Source organism: Pagrus major, chromosome 24 (assembly GCF_040436345.1).
Source record: "Pagrus major chromosome 24, Pma_NU_1.0".
In the NCBI taxonomy this organism is placed as follows: domain Eukaryota; kingdom Metazoa; phylum Chordata; class Actinopteri; order Spariformes; family Sparidae; genus Pagrus; species Pagrus major.
The window spans coordinates 7018009-7039828 of NC_133238.1; the positions used below are offsets into that span (position 1 = coordinate 7018009).

The window sequence follows — 21820 nt, forward strand, 5'->3', positions numbered from 1 at the left end:
TCCTCCATGTATTTGTTTTCCGAGGCAGTATCCTCTGGTGGTGGGGAGATGATAATGTCACGGAGGAAGGAAAGTGATGGTCTGCCTGGTGTTTATACAAGACTTTGGCATTTGTTGTCATTGGGTCTGGCGTCATTGGCAGGCATGTTGCCACAGAGCCCCTCTCCATCCTCCATCCTCCATCCTCCACGCACACACACACTCCCCACTCTGACCCATATAGGTGCTTTGAACCGCTGGCAGGCCCGACAAGATTATCTGGGCCCCCTTCCCAGGAAGACCACTGGGATGTGGGTGCGTGGTGGTGTGTGTGCATGTATGAATCAGTCGGTCTCTGCATGTGCATGTGTATATGCAACGCCGCTGCAGCTTGCGACAGCACTTTGGATGCTGTTGAAAGAGATGTAAGGTTTAGTCTCCAGGTGGATCTCTTCTTCAGACTGTCACTGAAGGTGCAAGGAGGAGGATATGGAGGATTTCAGAATTCTTGATTTCTCAATCTCTCCTGGGTAGATATAATTCTATTTTAATAAAATTCTGCATGACTGCATTCCAAGCTATTTCCAATACCTTGATAGACCATGCTTCACCATGCTAGCTAACTGTGTGGAGCCTAACTGTGTAGTCATTTAAAGGAAGTACTAAGTGATAAAGTTAGAAAAGCAAACAAACTTTCCCCTTCCTAACTGTGATGACTAACGTGCTGCTTGTTTGCCCTCTCTTCCATCTTGATTACATAATCCCCCAGATTAATTAGCTGTGCGTTTCAGTCACTTCCTGTGGCGCGACCCTCAAATCGGCTCCCTCCGCAATCTGGCCTATCGACTTACAGGGTGCCAGAGCTTTTTCTTTGAAGGCCGCCTCGGCTTCAGAGGCAAAAGAACTCTCTGATCTGACGGCTAAAGGAAAGGGCCCCTGCAGTGTGCCGTTACAGACTGATAAAAACCTAGAAAAACAACATTTGGGTACCACACACACTCCCAGGGAAGGAAAAAAAGAAAATTAAGAATAATTTGGTTGTGAAAACAAGAGGTGGTATGGAACAATGACAATCTGGCTCCTTTGGTAATTTCCTGTCGGCGTTCATTCGTGTGATGTGGTCGTGACTGTTCTGCCGGGATCAATCAAACCTGCGAGCAGATGGCATCGCACTCCTCCGGCAGACTGGGGATTGTCTGTGTTTTTTTTTTCAGAGGCGGTAATTGGCCCGCTATGTCACGGACCGGAGCATGCTAACAGCCACTGCCACCGCCGCTGTGCAGCGACAACACGTGTCGTTCTGCTTTATATGGCCCATAATGTGGTACCTGTGCTACAGGCTCCGTTTCGTATCAACTCAAAGTTGTGTTAAACGTTGCTTTAATTAATAAGCTATGATGACAGTCCTCTTCAGCGAGGAAAAACACATTTCAGAAGTGCATAGAAGCGAAGAAATGCAACATTAACTTTGGCTCTATCATTAATCTTCCAAGTTGCGACTGCAACAGCCATCATAAGTCGAGGAGACCCCAAAGAGTCAAAGATATCACATTCTGGATCAGAAACTCTGCATTTGCTAACAGGGGTTTGCGTTTAGGTGAGGGAGGCTTATGTGGGTAAATGGAACCGTGTGTGGGAGACTCAGCAAGCTGTATAAAAGAGAAGCAGAGTAATTGCATGTGCACTGTACGAGCGTGTGTGTGTGTGTGTGTGTGGCTGAGACGGCGGGCACTTCAAAGCTTTGATGTTGAAGCTCCTAAATGAGGGCCACCAGAGGTCCAGACTAATGGGACATCATGGGGAGATTAGAGGCCAAGTGTAGCTGGCTGACAACACAACATTATGTATGTATGTGTATGTGACAGAGAAAGAAAGCGGGAACATGAGCTTGTGTGTGTGTGTGTGTGTGTGTGTGTGTGTGTGTGTGTGTGTGATACCCCGTGTGTATTCTTTTTGCAATTAAAAGTGAAAGTTTGGCTCAAAGTCTCGGATGGAGTTTGTGGGTAATTGGACAGGAAGTGTTTAGTTGTGTCCACAACTGTTGCGGGAATGTCAAGAAAACAGTGCATCATTCAAACTTTTTTTGTTCCTTTACACATTTTAAGAAACTCTTTGCCATCTTTTTCCAGTATGGTATAAATCCTTTATTAAATAATCATAACAATAATTATAATAACAATCATAAAAAGAGCATTTCTGTACAAAGACCCCTTTAAAACAACAACAACAGCAGTCCGAGCAGTGCGAACGGGGGGATCCTGTCCTTTTTTAACGTTGTTTGGTCCTCCCAGGCAGAAGGGGGGCGCTGTGACTGTCACTGTCACTGTCAGTGTCAAATCACGGTATCTGATACTGGCTCCAAAGGCAAGCTGGATCCCCGAGGCTCCAAGGCACTTTGAAGAGAGTCAGTGGGGTCCAGAGAATCGGGCCTCTGAGGAGAGGGACGGCTTGTGTGTTTTTAGTGTGTGCATGGCGACGGTACATGGGATGAAATGTTGTGTGCATGTGTGTGTGTGTGTGTGTGTGTGTGTGTGTGTGTGTAGTAGCTTCTCAGCAGCATACATTGTTCCCTTCATTTTTCGAGTGCCTCTCGGTATATGTGTGTCCAAAGTTTCATGTGTTTAGCCAGAGAGGGCGTGTATTCATGTTCTGTATACACATTCGTATATACAAGTGATGTCATGTGTGTATGTGCATGTGCATGGGAGGGAGACTATTTCTCTCACCCTCTCCTTCTCATGGCTTATGAGTCCATTTCAGAGACTTTCTGATTGGTTCAAAACCATCCCTTAGAATGCCCACCTTGCCAACATAAAGAAAAACAAAAAAAATACTTCAGAAAATAGGCGACAATAAGCCAGCAGGATGAGGTGAGGGTGTGTGAGTGTGTATGTGTGAGTTGGGGGGGGAGTAGGTCCTTTAAATCATGGCTTTTTGAGGTCCACATGTAAAAAGAGAGAGATTGATACCTCCTCTCTTGTCTTGCAGTCGCCTCAACGTTCCTTTTTTTCCAAGAACAGTTCGCTTTTAAGGCTTATTGTGTGTCCGGGCACACAGTCAGTCGATTGAGAAGAGCTGTTTCTGGCTGCGCGCTCGCATTTGTTTTTTTGTGTCCTCGCGAAAAAGCACAGGGAGAACACTGCCCCGGTGAGAGAGAGAGAGAGAGAGCGAGAGAGAGGGTCAGGGGAATTTTTAGTGCTCTGTCAGTCATAGTCTCTCTCTCACTCTGTCTTTGTTTCTCTTTCTTCAGTGGTTTTCAGTCTCTGCCCTTAACAGCAATCCATAGGTTGCACCGACCAAAGCACCTTGACCTTTCACCATTAACCACAATGTAAACATGACCTTCTCTTTGACAGGAACCAGCAACAACTAAATCTAACAATAACTCTCTCTTTCGTTTGAAAAGAATGTGTTAAAATGCCCCCCCTCCCCTCCCCACCTCTACGCACACATACACTTTCTTTGCATCTTTTTTTTTTCTAACTTATCTTCCATCACAGACTGGCAATAGGCCAGAACGAAAACATTAAACAGAAAGAGAGTGACGGAAAGACAAGCTTGATGGACGTTGTCGGTGACTAAAAATACCGCAGACTGTCAGGAACTAAGAGGATAACTGAGGCTGATAGGTAGCAGGAGTCTACGACGGAACAAAAAAAAAAAAAAAAAGCCACAGGCCACACAAAGGAGCTAATTTCTAGGCCACTGTGTTCACATGTGATCAAAAAAGACGCTCTCTAAGCACGTTCCTAACCTACCACCTTTCCAACACAATGTGTTCTGACTCAGTATGTGTAGCGTACAGTATCCAGTTTCAAAAGTAGACCTCTTACAAATCTATGATGCATTTATAAACACTTCTCTTTTGGTGGAGCAGGAATCTGTAATTGATATGTGTAGATTATAGTATTTTTTTGAGGCCTGACATCCCCACAATGGAACAATCCATCTGGGAATCCCCAGTCTTTCTCTCATCGGTTCTTTCACCACAAAAACTACCAACACAGGACTGTGCCACGTCTTCCAAGCAGGAAAAGTTCTCATTTGAGCTAAAAAGTGGCATTCTTGTTGTCCGTGTGTCCGGAGATCTGCACCAACGAGTAAGTAAACTGACACTAAAGTGAACTGGAGGAAATGAAGAAAATAGTGAGAGGTTTTCACAAAATGGCTGTATCTCTCGCTCTGTCTCCTTTTTGTGTTTCCTCTCCCCTCACGCCTCGGTGCAGCAGCGCTGTTGGTTCAGTTTGACCTTGTGCTTGAGGCCGTCGTACAGTTCGAAGTTGTAGTTCTCCAGGGTGGTGGAGGAGCGTGATGACAGGCCGCTGTAGGAGCAGGTGCAGTACAGGAGGAGGCCGGCGCAGACCGCCCCGAGAAGGACGCCCAGGGAGCTCATGACGATGATGGTGACCAGGATGGGGTCCAGGGTGTAAAGCCACGAGTTGTCCTTCTCTGAGACACGCGTCACAGGAGGCTCAGATGATGGAGATGGCGTGTTCCACTCAGGGAATTGTAAAACTGTGAGGAAAGTGCAAAAGCAGATGAGAAAAGTTAGTTTTATGATGGCAAGTGGTGACTGTATTGAGTAGTCCCTCCAGCAATGCATAGAATGCCTGATTTCACTCAGCTTTTCTAAAAAATTATGATTGAAAATTACTAAAAATGTTTTTAGTAGTGTTGTCAAATAAACACTGATACATATCTACTCTGAATATTTGAAAATAGTTTCAATACTCATTTTCCACAGTATCAGTACACCAGTACCGGCTGCGCTACGAAACTTGGCCTGACTTTCCATTAGCATTGGGTTGAGTAGATAATGACTGAAGTTTCATTTTTGGGTGACCTCATCCTTTAACCCTGGGGTAATTTGCAGTAGTGTTGTCAATCATTGACTTTTTTTGAGTTCCATCACAATTTTGAATGTTTCTTCAATTTTTGCTGGTAATCGTGAGACGTTTGTGTCCCGTCTGTGTCCTCACAACCAGAAACAAGAATGAGTTTGGTGAGGTACATGGCACGGGGGACTGCTATGATTGGTCGAAATTGCAAGGTTCTCATCCAAGCACTTAGAATTACTATGACCTGGATGACTGAGAACCTTCATCAACATCAGTACTTTTTCTTCAATAATGAAACAATATAACAGAAATGCACAGTATAGAAAAGTCAGACACTCGAAGAAATGTATAGAGAATGGGGGAATGACTTTGAGGGTGTTCAGTGGGGCGACGAGTGAAAACTTTTTGAATTAGCTCTAGGGATCGAAGGGTGTTATAGTGCCTTACCTCCACCCAGTTGGTCTCTGCCACTGAAAAGTCGCCCATCTCCAAATTCATTGGGTCTCTTAACTGTTTCTAGAGAGAAACACAGGGAACACGGCCTTTGAGCATCAAGCAAATTCTACACATAATATGATTGACATAGCACAGGAGGTGCACCTTTTGCAATTCTTAAATCAGCAATAACAGGTGGTACTGGTGATGAGATTGCAGGATATTACAAATCATGTTTACTTTGCTACACACACACACAAGTCTTGGAATAATAGAAAAATATGACTTTATTAATAGAGAAAGATCATTAAGATACATTCCTTTCAAACACACAGTCATCACATAGCATACTGATGGTATAAGACTGTTCATTCCACGTGAATACAGATGAAAACATGTCATCATCAAATAATTACCCATCATTATCACCATTAAAATCATTGACATTGTTGCAGTCAAGTTTAAGAGTGGTGTATAAGATGATTAAAGAAAAAAAACAACAACATATAAGTAGTGCTTGTGATGGTCTTGCTTCCCACTCGGTGAAACTAACAGCACTGCCAGGCGGTGTGAACTGAAAATTGATATGTGAGTGTCTGAATTGGAAGATTACAAGTGTGGTAAAAGTAGCAATGGCTGCAGCACTTTAGCTGAGCCCAATAGCTTGAGTGTACTTATACTTTAGATTGGAGTTTTCTTTTCACTTTTTGTGTGTGTGTGTGTGTGTGTGTGTGTGTGTGTGCGTGCAGTAGTGTGAGTGTGTGCTTGCTGCTCTTGGCAAGCATGCAGGAGTGGGAGTAACTGCTTGGCAAAGGCACACGTCTAGATCTGGAGGTCTTTGATGGCCAATGGCGTTATTAATGCTGTTTCCAGGGCAACTGAATTTGGCAGCGGATTGGGCGACGGAGGTGCGGTAGATGGGAGGGAAAAGTGCTTACCGCAGCCTTAATAAATGTTATCCGTCCATTAACTAATTACAACTATCAGAGGCTTGGAGCGTAACGGTGTTGAGATGGACCGGTAAGGGTGTCCAATCCCCTCCTCCCCAGGTTGATTTAAAAGCACATAGTGAGAGAGTGCCAAAACACACGCTTTTTTTTAACAACGGAGAGAAAAGTTCAGCTACTAAATTGCGGTGACAAATGGAGGCGCATTCTGCTGAGCTGTTGCCTAGTGGGTGATGGATATCTGCTGGTGTGACAGATCACGAAAGCACAGCCCATTAAGCGACAGAGTGAAGACCTCAATTTCATTCAGTCCAGGGTGTAAGACCGAGCTAATGTCAAATCTTACCACTCCTGTACTGACTGATGAGGGAGAAATTGGTGCCAATTTGTCTATCAAGGCTTTGAGAAATTTCACAATAAAATAGGCCTTTAGATCCCAGATATGTTAAACATTAGTAAGAAGTGTCATGTTTTATGTTAAGAACCATTCATGGCGTCGTATGGCACTACACGAAGAAACCATCAATAGCTGGAGCTATTGCTCTGGTTCTCATAATGTCTTGGATGCTTCTCAAGGGTGTACATATACAGCAAAACACCGCACTTATGGCTCCCAGCTGGTCCGGCGGCATTGTGGGATTTGTAGGAGTTATAAATCAAGAAAGAAGTGGTGATGGCAGACAGCTGTGTCTATTTACAACCCTAAAAACAACAAGCACACATTCCCACTGAAAACACAACAAGGCTCGGCTCGGCGTGGCTTTCATCTGGGCAGCTCAAAGACACGGCGAACAACGGGAGTGGGTGGTATGGAGCAGAAATGGGAGTGGAACAACGTGCTTTATTACGCCAGGGAATCAAGATGGAACACTAAACACTGAAGACGGCTGCATCCATCACTGACTGATGCCTTTATCAGGAGAAGACAAGATGTTCAATCAAACGAGCTGGTTATCTCCATTTGTGATGCGGGACTTAAAGTATGATGGATTTGCATTCCTTTGTTTTAAATGTGCACATGCTCTGTTGAAAAGGACAATGGGAGGCTTTTTTTTCCTCCTCCGTTACAACACCCTCACTACTGGTACAACTCATATCACAGCTATCTCGTGTTTTTATTACAGAGATACCAAGAGCTTTATTTTCTGGGGCTTGCCAGATAATTTCTACAGCGAGCACTCTGAATGCCTCTCAGCCTAACAGTTTTCTCCTCTCTCGCTCAGCACTGCAGAGCTCCTCGTGTCTCTGGGGTCTTGTTTTAGCCTGTGGTTTGGCAGCTCTGGCTGGCTCTTGCAGCGGAACTGGCTCGACCCCCTCCTCTATCCAGCCCACACATGTCTGTGTGTATGTCCATGCTGGGGTCATTTCAGGAGGACCGTTGGGGTTATGAGGAGCCAGACGGCGCTCAATGGTCCGAAACAAGCTGTTCAGATAAATAACTTACTCAGACTTGAGTCCTCTCATCAGGAGCAGCATAGTGTGAAATGTCAACAACAAACTCCTCAATGGAACAAAGAAGAAAACAGCAACCGAAGCTACATCCATTAGAGACAGAGAGAGAGCACAGTGTTTCTTTGCAAATTTTCACTTGGCAGTTTAGGACAATGTCTGTGTCACCCTTGCAACTGTAAACTAAATGAGGAAGGGGTTCGTCCAGTTGTGTCAGTCTTGCGGCATCTACAACACTGATGCCGCTGACATGACAAGTTGGTGTCCTGCTCTGCCAAACACAACACAGCTAAGTGTTTCCTTTCAGCAGAGGGTACGGTGTCGGTCCCGGCTGTCCAACCTCACTGTCAGGACTGGCTCCACCCCTGGGGTGGCCATACTGGAGGACCAGTTAGAATACTGGAAGCACTGCGAGGAGCTGTGATAGGCCACTGACAGTTGGCTCTTCTTGGTGGCCAGATGTTGTCGGCAGCAACAGAGGGCTCTGACCAAGATGGCCACCGCCAGGAGAAGGAGGGCACCTCCGGCGGCCATAATGTAATACCAGTGGATGGGCAAGGGAGGCACAGGAACGCCTCCCCCTGGTGGAGAGATACAGAATAATTGGCCAGCGGGAAAAAGAGAGGAGTGGCACTTGTTTATTTTCTACATTTAATCCTTTTTCTATCCCTATTGGTCTTCATCATACGAACAGCAGGCGTGCACCTCATGTGAGCATGCACAAGCATGCCAGTTGCAAAAAAATAAAATACATCTCCAAGGCCAAAAAAAAAAGAAAAATCCAAATGCATCCTTGGACTACAAGTTTTCACACCAAGATCATCAAGAGATTTGGTTTGAAATCAGTCCAATGGGTGATCCAATCAAATGCTATGCAATTAATTTTTTTTTCAAAGCTCCAATGAACTGACTTGGTGTGAAACAAAAGCCAAAATAATTAGTTATAAAAGCACCCACACACATTGAATTAAGGAGCTTCCTCTTCCTGTTTCGCACTGGCACAGGAAGTCTCAAACAGCCCCCTGATAAAGTCTCAGAACCATGCAAAAAATCAGTCGGACACCACATGGGAATCCAATGTTCCAGCGCTCTCTCGGAGCTGATGCTGGATTGGGATTTGTTATTTAGCTGGCTCGAGTTGGCAGATTTGTTTTGAGTACATAATTTATCCTGTTCTCTGTTCTTGGGTTTTCATTTTTCCCTTTTTTCATGCATCAGCCTCCTGGCCAGTCCACTCCTCCTCAAGCCAAGCTCTGTCTCCTTGGAGACTATCTCCAAAGATCCTCTACACTGCTGCCCCTGGCTTGAACCCCCTCCTCAAATTCTTGGTAAGAGCCGACTAACCACCCTCCAAGAAGCCACTACTCGACTATCCAAGTCTGCTATGCAAAAATGAACCCCTGAGGACAGTGACAAACTAAAAAATGAAGCCGACATGTACCATCCAGAGCTGATGTGGAGAGCTGTACGACCAAGAGAATGTCAAATTGAACTAGGGAAAGTGAAGCAGAGCCGAATACATCCTGATTTTTGGACCGTGTCACATAATTACAGTGGGAAATGGTGCGTGCTCCTGCTACTTCACACTGCACACACTCATTAGACAGAGCTGAGTTAGGGAGAGGAGAGCGAGACACCCGTGCTTGCCGCTGCTCAGTCACTCTATCTGATTGCTTTCCACTGGGGACACTGGTGTGTATGTGCGCCGCGATATTAATGTGTGTGTTTGTGCATGTTTGTCAAGGGTTACAGACTCCGCGTGAGTGTGTGTGAAGGCGCAGGAGGTGGAAAAGCCGAAGAAGTGCACACACATCACATTGAAACCGCCAAGCTCTTATCTTATTGGAAGACATTATGAGATGCCAAAACACTAACATCAATCTCATAGAGTCCCCCAGGATGCTCTAAATATTTTTCATGAGGCAGACAGTTATTTAAAACCCTTCAGGCTGTGTCAGGCAGCCTAGAACTGAGAATCTGTAGCTCTTTTCAAATATCCGACTCCATGAGGTGTGCTTGATTTAGCTTGCCTTGCACGCAGAGTTTGCTCTTTTGAGACTAATCCTTTGTTTCCACTGAGACTGACAAGGTAAAACTAATGCACAGCAACACATTACTGGAATCATCTATTTTTCCAACTAGGTTAGAGTTTGGGGAAAATTCAAATTTAATAATTTAGATTTTAGCAAGGGGTTTCGTATTTGTTTGGTGATGTCTACATGCTGGTGATGATGAGATGAATCCGGCCCGTGCTCACTCCCAACATGTCAGATACAGCAGCCTGGTTCAGTGGCCCGAGGCTTCTTGTAGTAAGCCCTCTAGCGTCACTTCTTGAAATGCCCCTGTGGGTCATACACAGGACTTTCCCCCCTGAAAACCAACATTTGTCTAAGTCTAATTTGGAGCCCTTCACGTGCAAAACTGAGCATCATATTTTGAAGCACAAGGCCACTGACCAAGCTGCTGTATTAAATGATTTGGGAGTGAGAAAGTGTGTATGAATCACTAGTATGAATATAGTTCCATTAAAACTGCTTCATAACCTGTCAAAAGTTCCTAGCAGTACGGTTAATCTGGGATCACACAGCTCCAGCAGCCTCTGTGTCGTCAGTTTGGACTGATTGTTTTGGACAACTTAGTGCCACCAAGCAAAAAACCCCAGGCTAGTGCATACCAACGGGCAGGAAGCAAGACCAGAGAGGAAGTGACATCATACCAAAGTGAGACTCACCTGGATTTTCGGGAGGAAAGGCTGCGAAGGGTTCTGCGAGGACAGAGAGAGAGTCGGGCAGACATGGAGAGACAGGAACAGAAAGACAGAGGGAGAGAGAGCTGTTAGATAACTTTAAATACGAGGGAAAAGTCAGCCAAATGTCACACAAATGTCACAAGACTATCAAACTCCTCCTGAGGAAATTTAACTTAATTCCTCAGATAACTCACATGAATTATGGCATTTACTCGGCTCCTTTGCTAGAACGCAATTTCAAACAGAGTACATTGTGGGAGCTGGGAATTTGAGATGGCCGTGCTGCGAGTCTATAGGCTACGTGTGTGTGTGTGTTCGCAAAGTTCACACATTTCAAGTTGTTTATCTGCTGAGCCCAGTTAAACTGGAGCGGGGAGGGAGGTTTTTGGCTTGCTGCAAATGCACAGAGCAGAACCTTCACTTTGATTGCCTGGAATGCAAACACAAAGAACCGGTGTGTGTTTCTGTGTGTGTTAGATGGTGTATGTCTATGTGTGTGTGTGTCAGGGGGTGGGTGAAAAAGAAAGAAAGACGGAAACCGGCTTGGGAACTGGCGCCTTTTGGCGGGAACGCTGTGAAAAACTCAACTGCATCGGGTGATAAGCGACATCCCAGAATGCTCTGGGAGCGGGGAAGGAGAGGAGGGAAGGTAGGGAAGGAGGAAGCACAGCAGCACAGAGGCAGGAGAGAGGCTGGGCTGTCATCTTTGCCTTTGAAAGCTCGAGACTCTCGTGTCACAAACACACACACACACACACACACACACACACAAATGACTGACAAACATGACCAAACACACAATGTGTGTGCCCTAAGCTAGGGACACTTAACACACACGCATGCATGCTTCCCCTCAATTACACTGTGCCTGCTCCCCGCTGTGGTCCGGTTCCAAAGCACACTGGACGTCAGTCAGAAGCGATGACGGCAGGTTTTTGGCTCTGAACCCTGGGCTCGGTCTCTGATCTGTTTAAGACCCTCTCCAGAGCCCCTGCCCGGGCCAGATTAAGGAGGCTGCGCCGGCGCTCGGCTCACACCAGGCACCCAGAAAACTTGCTGGGGAAACAGCCTGTCTAGTAATTCCCTTTGACGGCTCGGGAAAAAGCTCTGTTTACAAATACGACAGAGGAGTGAGCGCTCGAGAGAGAGAGGGAGAGGAGAGAAAGAGAAGAAGAGAAATCTAATGAAACATAGATTAGCATCGGAGGGGCCCACGGGGCGTTTATGGCCTACTTTTCCTATTCTTCTTCTTTTCATTTTTTTTTTTTTTTGCGGAGGAATAAACGCTGTCCCTCCCTCTCCTTCCTCCTTTCATCTCTGCATTTGGTGGGCTCTTTGGAGGAGAGGCTGTCTCCAAAACTGGGATGGGAGTGCGAGGGGGTGGAGGGAGGATTGGGAGGGGTGGAGGGTGTTTATCGCTCCATGTGTGTCACTTTTTAAGGACCTTAAGGCTAGAAGTGGAGGGGGTGGAAGGGAAATAGAAGGAATGGCAGATTGATGGAGGGCGAGATAATGATGAGAGGCGATGGTAAAGTTGACAGCGGATAAGAGGGAGCTGGTGGGTCCCGCTCATCTATTTTTTTCAATATTCATCTGGATGGAAAATATTTTGGCAAAGTGATGCCAAAAAGATAAATAAATAAAAAATACAGTTGATCCCTGTCTTCCTTGAGAATGTGAGGACCCAAAGTGTGTCTGTGTGTAACTTACGTGTACACTCTTTCAGTGGGATGCTGGAGCTCATGTGGATGTTGTCGATCCAGATGTGTCCTCTGGTGCCGTGCACAAAGAAACCCTCCATCACAACCTACCGCAGCCAAAACAGGGGAGGAAGAGGAAGAGGAAGAGGAGGAGGAGGAGGAGGAGGAGGTAGGAGTTGAGAAAGAAGAGGAGGAAGAGGAAGACGGAGACAGGATGAAGGCAACGGGGGAGCAGAGGGGGAGGCAAATCGAGAACGGGGACAAGCGGGAGGAGGAGGAGGAGAAAGAGGATAAAAACTTAATACGGTGCCTGTGATTTCAAAGTTGCACTCAACACTCGCAATCATCCTCCCTTTCTCTGCAAGCGTCTCCAACTTACTTTTTTATGAGAACATTAACTGCTTGTGATGTCTCTGACAAATGCATCGCAATCCCCAAACAGTCACACAGCCAATAGAGACAATATGGCTTACTTTAGCTGCTTTTGAAGTCAAACCTGGCCTAAGGTGACAGAGAGGTTAAAAGTGATGCTTTCATACGCTCGGAGATGTATCCCTCTCTAAGCGACCCTGATTTAGACATTAAAGACACGTTTCTTTTTCTGGGGAGACATAAAATAGAAGGTCTGACCCACATGCCGGTTTATCAAGCAGACAGACTTTAATATAGCGCTCTGATATTTGCCTGAAGTCTGATGCTTTCATAGCGTTGCTGTTATGACTTTTTCATACCTGAAAGTCTTTAGGGGAGCGCGGCAGGATAGTGCGACCCTCCTTCCAGACGGGGCCCTGATCGTCTTTCAGCGTCCACACGACGGTCTCCTCGTTGTGGCCGTCACGCAGCAGGACCTTCAGGTGGCCCTGGGCCTCGCCCCACAGCTGGTAGGAAAAGAGGAGGCAGAGGGGCCCGGTGTCGGCCGCCACCACGGGGCTCACGAGGCGGGCTTGCTGCTGCTCCGTCTTTAGGCTGGCGTCCATGTACAGGTAGCTGTTGAGCTCTGGAGCAGATATGATGGGGTAAGATGAGAAATTGATTAGTCTTACTATAAGTGTGTACATTTTCTTACTTCACATGACCATGTCCTGGCTGGAGCTAGATCCAGATGTCCTGTGGTTGTACAGACTTACTTTGTGATTTTTATATTCAAGCTTTAATTACCAGCTTTGAAAGTCCTTAGACCTTCAGAAACCTTTGTCAGACCCCAACTGGATAAACTCAGGAATACATAGAATCAAGTGGAACATAAAAAACGTTGACATTGGAGAATTTCTCAGCAACAATACGCAACCAAGCTGCTTTCGTATTTTTAACACATTGCCAGAAATGAGCAGAGCTTTGTTTTAACCTTGAGTTTGCTGGTTGCTACAGTCAAACGAAAGTGAAAGAAAGCCTGATTTAATGGATTTTCATTTCAGCCCTCGAGGCGATAAAAACTGGGAAATTTGAAAAGGCTGTGTAGACTTTTGAGATCCACTGTGAATGGATGCTGCCGGAATGAGCCTGTGGAGTACACATGGAGCACATTCACATAATGTGCATGTATACAGTCACACAGTTATAGTCATTAATCATCACTGTTTTCACACAGAGGAAGACGCATATAGATCCATGTGCACCTATGGACAGTACGTGTTTTCACACAATTACAGCTATCTCCAACAAACAAAAAAGAAACTAATCACCAGTTGCTAACAGGAACGGAATCACCACCACACAATTGTCGCACCAAACAATAGGGATATGACAAATATAAACACACAGAAGAATAGAGCCAGTGAGAGCGTCACTCGCACATGGAGCGCTACCAGAACCTCCAGCCAAAAAGACCCTTGGGGCCTATTTCTCTTCATTCCCTTCCAGGTAAATGACTTAAACAACGGAAAAGTCCAACAAAAACGCACGCCACTCCATTTGTTTACACCAGAGGATGTTTAGTTTGCAAATTGGATGCCGACATGAATTCCATTGTGAGAGAGTAAGATTGGTGAGCCCGCAGTACGAATGAGAGTGTGCGCTTCTGCCCGAGTGTGTGAGAGAGTGACTCAATGAGGCGTCTGGTGAAGAATTTCTTAAGTGGGCCCTGTGGGAAAATGTCCAGTATCAACAATCTGCAGATTAAATCACCTGCTTTATCATGAACAACTGTGTGTGTGTGCATGTGCGCTGTGTGTGTGTGTCCTCGCTGTCTTACAAGCAAGGAAAAAGTAGTCCGGGCCAAACCAGGGAGCATTCAGGTATTTCCAGAATATGTGTGAGTGTGCGTTTGTTTTAGTTTTTGTTTCCTGGTAACACCACAAGGCTTTTTTTTTCTTTAACACAGCATCTGCTTTTCATCCAAAGCACCTTACAGTGGCATCCAGCGAGGGTGTATGTTTTTAGCGCAGCCATGCTCAAGCTATTGAGTGACTGGGTCGATAACCTTTCGCTGTGTGTGGGTGTGCGCGCGCGCTCTCTCCAGCAGATCCGACAAGCAGTATCTGGAGGGACAAATCTTCCTCCGACTTGACAGCTCCCCTCTGCCCGCCATACGCCCAGACTCGCCTGTGTGTGACACTTCAGACAGTGAGTGTGACAGTGTGTCCCTTGGCCCTTCGCAGCCCTGGATATCAGCGTGTGTGTGCGCGCCACTGTGTGCTCTCCCCTCATTGTGCATGAAACACTTTTTTTGTGTGTGTACATGCCTAGAGAGGATGTGCGAGCGAAACATATTTGTGACTCCGCGAGGCGTTTTATCACTCATTTTAATACGCGCACCAAAGCCTCTTCCATCGTCTGTGCCTTGTGTCGGATGCGCGGCGTCGTGCAGCGAGCCCCCCATTGTTGTGCCTCTTGTTCGCCAGACAGCTCATAATCGAGACTGCCTCTCCATACGCAGCACAACAGAGCATTATTAATCCATTTCACAGCGGTCTCCTGCAGCGAGAAGCAAACAAGGATTCAATCTATGAAGCCTAGTTAGCACACTTTTACTAGCGGGGGTATATTACGCCAAATAATACAGTACAGGGTGGCTAATTCCACCTCTGTGCCTAATTACAGGTTTTGTGACTGAGGTCAAGAGGTGAGGATATCATGGTTTCTGGCTCACATGAGAAAAAGGAACCCCATGGAGGATTTAACGGTGATTCGATAGCAGTGAAATAATGATCTTGCAGTTGGCTGGGATTTTGACCTTTGCCATCTGCAGGAAAAATCAAAGGCCAGCCTGGCACGTCAAAACGGCTGGAAATGATACTCCATACATGAAAGCCACAACCTGACTAATCTAAGCAACCCCCTTTCCCAATCCGACCGTGATGAAAGAAGTCGCTTTGAAGCCCCCCGTCAGAGATGGTTTTGACCTAAATGGGTCACGCTTCAGGAACATTTCTGCCTTTGCTGTGAGATCTGTTGGCCCGCCGAACATGACCCAGGTGACATCACAAATTTGACGAAAATAAAGAAAAAAAAGGGAAGGGAGGCATGCTGAACCTCTTGTTTAATTCTCTCCAGCTGGAGAGATGCTGAATCTTTCATGGAGACTTGCTCAAAAGCAATGAATTTTAAAACACGGTTTTGGATAACAATCCCTTACCCTGCCTATGAAAAATTATAAATAGCGCCATAAAAAAAACTCCCTAAGCCCAGCAGGAGACGTCTTCTGTAGTTTTTAATAACACGCCAAAAGCTGCACTTTTGATCCACGGGTATGTATAAAGGGAAAATGAATAATTATTTCTTCAAGGAGTGTCTAAGTAGATGGAAGTCTACACAGCATCATCTGGGATGTGCCTGAGGTAATGGAGGGGCAGTAACGGACGGCTGGGAATAACTGCTCGTCTTTGGAATCTCCTGCTCTGAACTTAATTGGAGCTACTGGGTCTTAACCCCTTCCTGCAGAGACTTCATGCGTTTTGACACACGGAGGCGATGCGAGGCGAGCGGAGAGCTGGTGTATGTCGCGTGTGACACATGTGGGGCCGTATGAGCCTGACACTGCAGCGCCGGCTTCTCTTTACCTCTGATTCCCTCAATTCATTTCCATTCTCATTCGCTCGGAAAAAGAGCAGCGCGGCTGGCAGACAATGTTGCTGCTAAATTAGACTGGTTTCAATTTAAGGAATTATTTTAATCAAATTGAAAAGGGACTCAATGAAGATACACAAGGAGAATGACTCCATTTAATTATAGAAAACAGTGCCTTGTCTAGACCCACTGAAGTTGATAAAATAAACTTAATGCATTTGTGCTTGTGCAATTTTCTGTGGCCAAATGAAATTGCAGCTGCATACATAAAAGCTCTGCAGCAAACAGTCGACAGAGGCTGGTACAAGAAACCTGTGTAACACCGAAATAAAAACTTGAGATGTCAGCCTGAGCAGCTAACTGCATTGTTTTGTAAAATCACCCAGATTTAAAGCAAACCCTGCAGGTGAATGTCCATCAAACACTCGCTGCACAGAGAAAAAGCTCCCCGGAGCAGCTCTGAGCCGTTCTGCTAACCAGACAGCGGCGGTGAGTCATGCACAATCTTCCCATGACTGATGAGGAGACTCACCGTGGCTGTGCAGGGACCAGAGGAGAGGGGCGTTGGGGTCGTGCGTCCACCCACACAGGCCGTGGTCAAAGTCACACACGCTGTCGGATGGAGGAGAGGTGGCTGCTGCAGCGGCGAGGAAGGAAAGGAGGGAGGAAGAGCGAGAGCCAAGGGGCACAAAGGCATGAGGAATCATTTCAGATAAAGAAGCATTCACAGCTGCTCTACATAATGTCATACAGCCATTAAAAGGCTTTCATCTTTGTTATTACCGCTTCCTAATAACACTATTAATCCAGCATTTCTTTTGCTTTCATGTAAAACACTCTGCATGGTCTCACCTATGGTTGTGACGGGGACTGTGGTGGTTTCAATGTCGGCAGGCAGGGTTGGCGTGACGGTGTCGGCTGGCGTGGTGGTTTCTGCAGACACAAACGGAACCAGGGTCAAAGGTGGTTGTAAGGAACAATTCTCAGACATTATAATGCTGTAAAGAGGACACATTAATCACCCAGTGTTTGCTTAAGAGTGTATTTATGCGGAGTTTCTCCTATGTGAGGGAGTGCCAGGAAATCCATACAGATGTGAGAGGAAGTGATAAGCAACAAAGGCAGAAAGAACAAGAATGCAGAGAGGTATAGCGTCTTTATACACCTTTAATAGCTCTCCACTCTGCCTATATTTCCAGTTTAAAGAAGAGTTTTAAAGGAAGATAATGAGTTTTTCCACAAACAGAGAACAACCTGTCACCTTTGGTCATGAGTCGAGAATCAGATTCATAGGGGGATGGCAAATCACAGATATAGGCAGGAACCGGACCATTCAAGGTTTTAAAAACAAGCAGTAAAATCTTACAATCACTTATAAAACTCACAGGTAACCTATGAGGGCAGCAAGGATTGGTGTGATGTGGGTGCTTCTATGGATAATACGCCTGCAAATTCTAAAATAAAGGGCATTGCAATAGTCGAAAAGGAAGCTTTTTAGCAGCAAAGTAAGCTACTTGGAAGTTTTCAATGCTTAATTAGTTCACTTTTCTGAGAGTAAGATGAAGAAGACTGACACCACTGTCATGTTTGTACACTAAATATGAAGCTACAGCCGACATAAAGCCTGGAAACGAGCTCAACGGCAAGCATTGCTCTGTCGAAAGGTAAAAAAAGTACCAGGTCTTAAACTCACCATAACACTTAATGAGGGTCGCTTGACAGACATGCAAGCTTTTCGACAAAAAAGCTCGAAAAAGTCTACCCCGACACTTTCGATGTCATATTTTGATGTGCAATGTGAAGATACTGTCTGTTTACCAAAAGTGTTGAGTGCTCTGGCATAAATCTTAAAGCATAAAACTTTATACCAGGCTATTTCTGGGCTGTGTTTTCACTGCAACATGTAGAACAGGGCCATAAAGTTTTTCCCATGCGTTCCCCTGCAAATGATGTCTTTTTGCAAGAACAGTTCAGGTTTAGTTTATTAGCCATTTAATGACATTTTAAACAGGAAACTAATGACTTATACTATCCTACTGCCATAATTCAGCACATAAACAGCATGTCCAAGTCTCCTGTATATTCAGAGTGAGTTAAAGCACACATCATAATCGAGAGAGACTATCTCTATCCTTCATTTCCTGTCTCCATTTGGCCATCCAAGCCAGAGTGTCAGAGACAAGCGGAGGCAGGCACAGATAGCCATAAGGCACCCAAAGGGGGCCCTGGTCATGTTATGTCTGGGTGCTCTGGCGTCAGTGTGCGACTGACTCAAATATGCAGACGCACAGATAGACAGGCCAACATGTCCACATGCTAATACACACACAGAGATGCAGAGTCACACACATTACGCTGATGGATGGACGTGTCTGACCAACTCCCCTCGACCTTGGACAGGATGATCACGCTCTGGGACCACTCACTGGCTGTCAGGGAGGAGACACAGCACACACACACACTCCATCCCGCGCTCTGTTTTCTTACGCATGTGTGAGCTATCGTGTGCGTTACCCTCACTCTATAACTCACAGGCGCTCAGAAGAAGGCAGAGCGAACACAAAAGTGAAATGTACGATTATCTCTCTGCCATTACCGTCGATTTAAGCGCACATATATCACCAAGAGAGACAAACAACATACTGTGGCATTAATAAGCCAGCAATTGGCTCATTAAAACACATCACATGTGCGCACAAACAGACACATGTTGAGCAGGCCGCAGTTGGAATGCGGAGGGGGAGAAAACACTGTGTTATTGGGAGCAGATGGGTCAACCCTGGTGTGTTATGGGGGTTTACACGGAGGTTTGGGTCACAAGGATCCACATTTATCATGTGAATAAACCATGTAAGCTGCTCTTCCCTCAATTTCTGTCAGTATAACCACTGCAAAAAGTCATTAACAACACATGTTTACACAGCGACTTGTTCGACTAGATTCAGTGTTTTGGAAACACAGATGTATGACCCTGGCTTCTTTTTCTCATTTAATTGACATTAATGAAAACTGAAGACGGTAAGTGAATTCTTAAGCATATCATATTTCAGAATGCTTTGTTAGCTCTCCATGACATGTCTCGTTTAAGCCTATCCCGACAGCTTTGAGGCTTGGATGCCTGGGGATCTCATGAGAAAAAGCTCATCAGTTGGAAAAGAAACGCATGCAAACATTTCTAAAAAAAAATAATTAAAAAAAGGTCAAATGGATTCATTACCACATTTAACTTTGCTTAACGCCTGCTAGTAGTCATGCTGGAGCCTCCTACTGGTCTTCCTGCATGACTACTGTTATCATTTAAAGACTATGAAAGGCACTAAGGGCAACAAACACGGCGTGATACGCAATTGATCCGCTTAGAGGGACTTCCTGTGGAAATGAGCGCGACGGCGCCCCAGCTGGAGAAATGGCACACATGAAAGGGCCGGCCACAGCTGGCGACGGCTTCTGACATTAACCCAGCGTTAATGTCATGTCCTTTATGCCTGTCATTAACTACCTAATGAGACTCTTATCGCTTCCAGCCCACCGGGAAGGTAAAGGCGAGGAAAGCGACCCTCTTCCTCAAACGGCTCTTCCTCCTGAGCTTCAAATGCGACACCATTCCTGTCTCTTGTGCTCGGACTTCTTCTTTGCTTTTGCTTTTTTGAGTTTACCTTTTTACTCTAGTCCAGCCTTTGTGTCCCCTGGTAAAGTCTCGGGACCAGGCGTCAAAATAAACCGAGCTCCGACACATTACCTGAACACACGAGCACACACACACTCCCATGTGTGGATACGACTAAACACACATAAACACAAGACCATTAAGATTCTCCCCAGCTCCTGAGCACTCTATGCTTTCAAAGGTCAGGCCTTGTCACAGTGTAAATGCGCTGACCTTTCCAGGGTGTGACAGGAGTGTCGAGGGCAATGGGAATGGGACCGACTTGTGCGTTTGTGTGGGTCTGTGTGTTTATGTGAGAACGTGAGAGAGAGAGTGTGTGAATGTATGTGACCTGCCCACCTTGCCCCAAGCCCTGTCCTTGATGTGTGCGAGGACTATGTCACAGAGCTGCACGAGGAGGCCCGAGTGTGCGCAGGCAGGCCTTCTGTACATGCGCAGCAGAGGGCCTTGTAATGCAGGAAAAGTCCCTCTGCAGCGGGGTGTTGTCTTACATAATGTGTCTACTGCTGCAGGTGATGATGCAAGTCATCATCATGCATGGGATGAGACACCAACACTTAGAACCGGACCCAGGGGAACTGCTGGCATAGATAATGGAGATGCACGCTCGCACGTACAAATACACACTACAGCTGCACATGCTCACAAAAATACTCACAGACACACAAAGATACGGCTTTTTTTCAACACACACAGACACCAAAAACACACACATACACAGGGCCAGCCCTCTCTGTATAAAAGACATCGCTCACTCCCCAAAAATCTGACTCAGCAATATGTCAGAGAAGAGAAAAAAAATCTTCAATTATGTAGAAAGCCTTTCTGTAAATCTCTGCTTGGCAGTCCTAAGCACACGCACACACACACACACACGTACACACACACCAATTTATGGATGCGCATGCACGCACGTTCACACACGTACACCCAAAAAGATCGTGATGGAAAAGATGGGAAGCCATTGTTTGATATTCTGCTGGGCGGGGTTAAGTGTGCAGATCAAGGGCCATAACTGATTAACTGTCAACTATTAAATTAATTGCCAACTATTTGAATAATTGATTAATTGGTTTGAGTTCATTTAAGAGAAAATACTCTGATTCCAGCTTTTAAACATGAATATTTTCTGGTTTCTTTCCTCCACTGTGACTGCAAACTGAATATCTTTGGGCTGGGGACAAAAACAGACACACTGAACGATATATTTTTCACATCTTATAGACCAAACTACTCAATCAATCGAGAAAATAATCCACAGTTAATAAGTGTTAGTTGCAGTCCTTACCCACACACACACTCTCACACATTAAAGCTTTTCATAGAGGATAGGCTGCTGTGAAGAAAGTGACATAAAGAGCTTATATGAAGAGCCAAAATAAGTACGGGACCATTTTGAAGGAGCCAGAAAGCCAGTGTGACACCTGAGGTTTTATATTACAGGTGTGTATGTGCATGTGTGTGTGTGAGCTCTACAGTATAGTGCTCTGAAAACCAAAATGATCCTCCCTGGAAAAAGGCAGAGATGATATTTAGCATTTTTTTTTTTACAGATCAGTCTGTAAAATTTCCTTCCTGAGCTCATGCATTTTTCATTTATCGGAGCACATATACTAGAAAAAAACCTGCTGAGGTTGTGTGTGTGCAAGACAGCTGTACGTCAGCCACAGGACAGAAGGAGTCAGGACCAACAGCAGTGAGCATGGAAAAGAGGTGTGAGGAGTGATGAGTAACAGAGGAGGAGGAGATGGGAGGAGGAGGAGGCATGGTAACGAACAAAAAGAACAAAAACATTTATGGACCCACGCACTGAGCCTCGGGGTGGGAAACGAAAGAACTGCAACCATGTGTAGGAACGGGGTGAGAGACCTTGTTCTGCCTCACTGTGGTAGCTGCCGCCATGCTCAAACTGCACCAGGCAAGATTTGGGGTAAAAACAAAACAAAGCAGAGCCGTTACTTCAGCCCGAATCATATACATAAAAGATATTCAGAAGAGGGCTTAACTGAAGACAGAACAGAGGGAAGAGAATAGTCTGTGTGTAAAGGGAA

At 45.6% G+C, this 21820-nt stretch overlaps 1 protein-coding gene across 1 annotated transcript in view; it reads right to left on the bottom strand.

Moving 5' to 3' along the window:
* Positions 1 to 2110: 2110 nt before the first annotated feature.
* Positions 2111 to 21820, bottom strand: part of nrp2a (neuropilin 2a) — a 64480-nt gene continuing 44770 nt past the window's right edge. Inside the window, exons 12-18 of the mRNA XM_073462428.1 lie at positions 16955 to 17035; positions 16635 to 16739; positions 12829 to 13094; positions 12108 to 12204; positions 10380 to 10412; positions 5265 to 5333; positions 2111 to 4494 (exon numbers count right to left, since the gene is read on the bottom strand). Of these exons, the coding sequence (XP_073318529.1) occupies positions 4190 to 4494; positions 5265 to 5333; positions 10380 to 10412; positions 12108 to 12204; positions 12829 to 13094; positions 16635 to 16739; positions 16955 to 17035 (956 nt within the window). The 3' untranslated portion in view covers positions 2111 to 4189. The remainder of the gene's footprint in view (positions 4495 to 5264; positions 5334 to 10379; positions 10413 to 12107; positions 12205 to 12828; positions 13095 to 16634; positions 16740 to 16954; positions 17036 to 21820) is intronic.